We start from the raw sequence: 6,698 nt of genomic DNA on the forward strand, positions 1-6,698 counted from the left end.
ACATGCAAAATCTTTATAACGTCCAGATAATTATCAAAAGCTTCTTAAGAAAAAACTGTTTTTTTCAGTAACGATTCTATGTACAGGTTTGGTAGATTTGACCGATCTCGTAAATACCATAAAAAAATTAAGAAATACATATAAATTATGTCTCTTTCATTCTAGAATGACAACAAATTAAAACAAGAAAACATAAATGTGTAGACTGAATAGCTAAAATTTCATAACATCATACATTGACATATATATATTATTTTTATTATATTGACCTTTCAGCCTGGCTAACATTACAGAAGTTACAATGATGTGTGACAAGTGCCCTGATGTTACCGTATCCAATAATATAAAACTGACATTTAGTCTTTACAAAGTGATCTTTCCTGGCTGTGTTTTAGTAGACTAGTATTTCATAAAATACAGTCACATTTCAATTATTATACATTGGCCCTTCACCCGTGACCCATCTGGAAAGGGTTAATTACTTTATCGTAATGAAAATTGTTCACAGCAAATGACCATCATTACATCTATTTCTTGCTAGATTTTTAATCATTTCTATAGATATGTCAAGTTATTGCCATCCTTACATTTTCACTGTGTATTTTCTTCATAACACTTATGCTCCTTGTCTGCTTTCCTTTAACCATCTAGTGTATGGGAACAACAATTTACCAACATCCATTTCAACAGTTTAATCACATGGAAATCTATAAGCTTTGTATGTGGATGCTTGATAAGTATGTGTTTGTATGGAATAACACCAATACTGATTTTGTTTTCCAGCTGCTTGAGATATTCAACATTTTCATGTATATGTCATGGGAGTAAAACTTGTGTGCACCTGACTTAAATCACTTTACCTTCTTCACTATGTTGTATAATGTTGCCTGGGACACATGGGTGGATTTTGAAACTGATCATTGTATTTTTGGTTTCCCAACTGGTAAAAGACATCACACTTTTCTTACCATGGCTGGAGTATGACTTTTTGCACATCTTTTTCTGGATGGCATTAGTTTCCCAAGTTGATTCATATTCCTTTGTTTTTCAATCTCGTTAAGTACAAGAGATATCCCTGTTTTGTAAATTTTACATCCCTGACCTGAATGCACTCAAAGCAATCAGTTTGTGGCATTACACTGCTTATGAAACACTAAACAGTATCAAAATATAGATCTAGTACATGCCATTCCACTGTGACTTTGTATTTACTGTGACTGTCATGTGGCTTGTCAGCTTGCATACTCAAAATCAAAACCCTCAGTATGTATGATACAACCACACTTAGAGCAAAGACCTCAATAAATTCATAACATCAAAATCATTTGTATTCATCATTTCCACTTTGTCCAACAGTACATACAGTTTATAACTATGTCAATAAAAAATTATATTGACCCTGACAACAGCTGATCTTTTGGGTCGTGGGAAATGTACACATAATCCCTGAAATAATAATACTTAGTAGGTAACGATATCTACTTCTTTCTATTGAAGGCAGCTAGTACACTAATTTTCTAAATATCTAAATTACTTTTAGGGAATAAACAGTATAGGCTTTCTCTCTCCTCTGTTATTGTACTTGAAAAACAAATAGTGCAATAAGGTTGTGCCACCATCGACTTCAAAAATTCATTATTTTCAGTGCATTTGAGCTAGAAATAACCAACAAACATGTATAAAACTACAGATTTCTAGCCTGGTGTGGCCAGGTGGTTCGACTTGAATCTGTGCAATTGACAGTAATGAAATTGTAAAGTGTTAAAACTTCTTTTTCATTTTTATATCGTGGAAAGTCATCTACAGATCATTCTGAAAAAAATAGTCTCCATTTTGGAGATTATTTACGTTAATAAGTCAGTGGTGTAGCTATGGGGAACATGATATACACTCTACTTGCAAAGATCTTTATGGGTAAATTGGAATGTTAAGCCAAATGGTTTTGGCTACAGCCTGGTAGAAGACAACAACAGATATGCTATCATTTTAGTGATGACATTGGTTGAGCCTTGGAATATCTTCTTAAACATTTGAGTCAACTTTGCTTTCTCTTTAGCCCACTGAATTTACTATTGATCAATCGGTTGAATCTGGAGACTTGTGCTTTCTAAATACTAAGATACACAGAAAACCTGCTACAAATACCATAGTCCTTTTGCTTCGAAGAATGACTGGTAAAGTGCAACACATTTCTGTCTCGCACATTCCACTATTCAAACCTGTACTTTTCACAGGTATTATACACATAATATACAAGTTGGCTAAATATTGCTAAAACCATGTATGACAATCAAAGTTTTGAAAATAACTATTTGTATGCTGGTTGTGGGCTTGTTTATTAATATCGAAATGGCTGAATATGGGTATTAAATTTTGTTTGATAAATCAGTTTCTGTGAATGAAAACTGATATCCAGCCACTGATGACATTTGTGAAGTAGCTTTAATTAATAGCTACTAAAAGTTCTGTGAGTGAAAACTGATATCCAGCCACTGATGACATTTGTGAAGTAGCTTTAATGAATAGCTACTAAAAGTTCTGTGAGTGAAAACTGATATCCAGCCACTGATGAAATTTGTAAAATAGCTTTAATTAATGGCTACTGAAACTTCAATCTCACTTTATACTTCTTCAAAAGGAAGCAGTAATTGTATTCAAAGAACACTGAGCATGTCAGAATAGCCCATTGCCATGCCAACAGGTTAGAAAAGTTACATATTGTGTGAAATGGAGTCTGCAAAGACAAGAAATTCAATGATATGATTTACATTGATTTTAGTTGGTTGAAAATGTAGCCTCTGTGAAAAATGCACCAGCTGCCACTCATATGTATTCACATACACATAATATTCAGATCTAAATGTCGATTTTGTTTGTTAAAACAAAAAAGTATCAAAACCAATGTTCAACAAGCAGAATTATATCTAGAACAATTACTGATGTGCATTATGAATTTAAAAATGTTTTTCTAAGCAGTGGCCCATATATAACTGACATATGATACCCTGGTCCAGATTGTGTATTTTAATCTACCATAGCTCTTTGTTTTACTCTGAGGATTATATGGTAGTTTAAGGCTAACTAATAAAACTGATGGATAAATAAGTAAAAATCCTATTAAGACTATTGGTTAATGCAGAAATCAACTGAGTTGAAACAAATTTTCCTTATGGCAATCAAGAAAGTATAGTTGATAAATTTTATTATTAAATTTCTTGCATCACATCTGGAAGAGAAGGCATACCATCACAACATACAGTTTTTAAACATTCATATATGTGTGTGTGTGTGTTGTTGATTTTGTTCTAGGAGGTGAAGATATGTTTTTTTTATCAGATTGTTTGAATGTCTGTTTTTTTCATCCATGTTATGTGCTCAGCAGCACCAAGAGGGCATGTTTCACATGCTCTTAGAATCATCTTAATCTGTTATTTTAATAAAAGGTATTGTAAATTAAAAATCAAAAGAGCTTTGTGAATTAAAAATTAAAACTTTTTATCAATAAGCACACAAGAACTCTCACTTATTTTTTTAAAGTGATTTTAATTTTACCATCGTTTTATAAAAAAAAAGGCAAATATTTTCGACAAAATTATATCTGCAAATTGTACATAATGTTGAAGTATGGAATAACTTCAAGGAAAGAAAAAAAAAAGCAACTAACCTATCTATGAATGTCATATAAAAATTGTTTTGAGTTTCAAAAGTCCTTTGAAGTTGTATTCCAAAACAATTTGTATTTTATAATTAAAAATGTGATTATAACTCAAGATCAAGGATAAAATGAACATTTGAATTTCTACTCTGTAGAGGAGTTGGAGAAACTAACAATTATTTGTTTTATTGGTTTGGACTGGACCTGACATGAAAGGATGTTAAGATACATTATAAGGATTCTTCATGTTTTCCACATTCTTGTTATTAAATTCAGTCTGACAGTTTTTGTTAGCACCGATTTTATGAACTCCTCAAATGTAGGTACTGTATAAAGCTAAGAAAACTGCCTAATGCACACTATCAAAATATTTTGTATATTTCTTTGCATTATTATACCTGTAAATACTGATGCTGGTAGTATTTTAAGTTGTGATAAAAATTCTACTAATATGATTTTTAAATCTCGGGATTAACAAACCTCTGGACTCTTCCAGTGTTTTCTTTTAAAGAATATGCCAAATCCAAGCCAATGAAACATTTCACTAACTTTTTTGGTCATTTCTCTAATACTTCCACACTTGAAAATTTCAAAAATGTAACTATTAGATACCATACTCAACAAATGTTGAACTCATTTAGTGAAACTTGAATAGTTGTTTTAATGTCATTATACTGAAATTCAAGTTGTATGTTTTAGTTGTTTCTAAGATACACAATGTATATTGTTGAATTCTCACAGTTAAACAAAAAGTTCAAAATAAATTACTTATGGAAATAGTCCTAGAAGAATGATTTTCTGAATACTATTTCAGAGTAGTAGTTTAGCTGTCAGAGCACTGAACCCTCCACCTGGGAGTTTTGTCTTGGATGCATGTGCAGCTCCTGGGATGAAGACTGTTCATCTTGCAGCTTTAATGGAAAACAAAGGGTAACAAATTCTTCTGTCTATTATATAGTAGTAAGAGAAATGTACTAATTGTAGCTTCTCATCTCTAGTAAATGAAACTTAGAAATAATAATATGAAAAAAAATGTATTTTTTATGGTATTGTTGTTCTATAGAGAAGTTTGTTGTAATGGAAATTTTAGTGCCAAACAATAGTGCATAACCATGGCCAACCAGCATGAGCAATATTAACAGTGTAGGAAATAGTTTCAAGGGCAAAATGAATACTGGGTAATTGTTATTATAAAGTGTTGTTAGCCTGACTACATTACGTGTATTTGAAGATCACAAGGAAACTGACACAGACTTATTAGAAACCTAGTGCTGTATGATTTATAGAAATGTATATGTGCAATCCAAAGTTTGGGGATTTTAGTGGCTCAAATCCCGAGACCTTGGGTGGGATTCAAAGTCTTCTATTTATGTGTATTTTATCATAATCACAAATAATTAAACTATCTGATGTATTCCTTATCTATGGATATAAAGGGAATAGACTTTTAATGAGAAACTTTACAATGAGATTAAGATTTCAGCTGTTAATGAAACCATAATAATGGGTGATTTTAATTTCAGGCATATTGATTGGGAAATGCTAGAGTCAAATTGTGAAGGAGAAAGGTTTTAGGAAACTGTTCAAGATGACTCTCTTTACCAATTAGTCAAGGAACCTGCTAAAAACATTATTTTAGATTTATTGTTAACTTCAAATACAGAAATGATCAAGAAGGTGGAAATTGGGGAACATCTGGGTGCAAATGAACATTGCTCTATTAGGTTAAATGTTTTGCTCCATATGGAGATAAGGAATAATAATATTTTGGTCACATGTTTTAAAAAAGCAAATTTTGAAGGGATGTGGCAAGAATTATCTGTTGTGAATTGGACAGCTGAGTTATTTGGAGACACTGATCAGATGTGGAAAATGTTTTTAAATAACTTTTCAAATATTCAAGATTCCTTACAGAAAGAAAAAGGTGGCTACAAGTAAAAACAGGTAAAAAACAAAACAGGTTGGCTCATAAAGAGTATAGAGATAAAGAAAACCATCATAAATTTAATAAGTTTAAATAGGCTGGTGTGATGGGAGATTTGGAAGTTCAAGAAAGTTGATGAAACAGGAAATTAGGACATCAAAAAGGATGTACGAGAAAAGGTTATCTGAAAATGTAAAAATTAACATTAAGGATTTCTTTAAATACATTAAGGGTAAACAAAATGTTATGATGGGGTAGGACCCTTGAGGGATGATAAAGGAAAGCCCAAATCTGATGATTGAGATTACTGCATTATTATATTTTGCTTTTTCTTCAGTTTTTACTAATGAAGATTTAAGCAGTATTCCACATCTTGAACAATTGATAAATGGAAACAAGATAAAACAAGATGACTGCATTAATTCTGAACTTCAATATATTGGGAAAGTTTAAAGAATGATAAATCTCCTGGTCTAGATAATATTTCCCCAAGGGTTTTGAAGAAGGTTAAGGATTGGATATATGAGCCACTTGCCACTATTTTTCGTAAGTCCTTTAATAGTGGACAGGTACCCGAGGAATTGAAGTTAGCTAATGTCGCTGTTCTTTTCAAGGGAGGTGATAAAAATTGTCATAGTAATTATAGGCCCATTAGTCTTACATCAGTTGTGGGAAAAGTTTTGTAAAGTCTGATAAAAGATGCTTTACAAAGTCATTAAACAAAGTTTAAAATTTCATTGGATAGTCAACATGGTTTCACTACAGGAAAATCTTTCCTTACAAATCTTTTAACATTCTTTGAAAAGGTTGCTGCTTATGTAGATGAGGGTAAGGGTGTGAATTTAGTGTATATGGATTTTGAGAAACTATTTGACAAGGTGCCACATAAAAGGTTTGTAAAAAAAAAATAGCTGTATGGGTGTGGGGGATAAGTTAGCAAATTGGATAGAAAAGTGGCTGGGCTGAAGAAAGCAGGGTTGGGTACCTCAGGGCTCAGTCATAGGACCTTTGCTTTATTTGATTTACATTAATGACATAGATGAAGGAATGGTCAATAAATTTGCAGATGATATTAAGGTCTTGGATATTACTAGCTGTGAAGAGGGTGCTGCTGATTTA

The 6,698-nt window shown here is 32.0% G+C and overlaps 1 protein-coding gene across 1 annotated transcript in view; it reads left to right on the forward strand.

Moving 5' to 3' along the window:
• LOC106475333 (probable 28S rRNA (cytosine-C(5))-methyltransferase) overlaps nt 1-6,698 on the forward strand; it is a 25,223-nt gene that overhangs the window by 12,276 nt on the left and 6,249 nt on the right. The window contains exon 5 of the mRNA XM_013936022.2: nt 4,470-4,585. Within this exon, the coding sequence (XP_013791476.1) occupies nt 4,470-4,585 (116 nt within the window). The remainder of the gene's footprint in view (nt 1-4,469; nt 4,586-6,698) is intronic.

Source organism: Limulus polyphemus, unplaced genomic scaffold (assembly GCF_000517525.1).
Source record: "Limulus polyphemus unplaced genomic scaffold, Limulus_polyphemus-2.1.2 Scaffold8417, whole genome shotgun sequence".
Taxonomy (NCBI): Eukaryota; Metazoa; Arthropoda; class Merostomata; order Xiphosura; family Limulidae; genus Limulus; species Limulus polyphemus.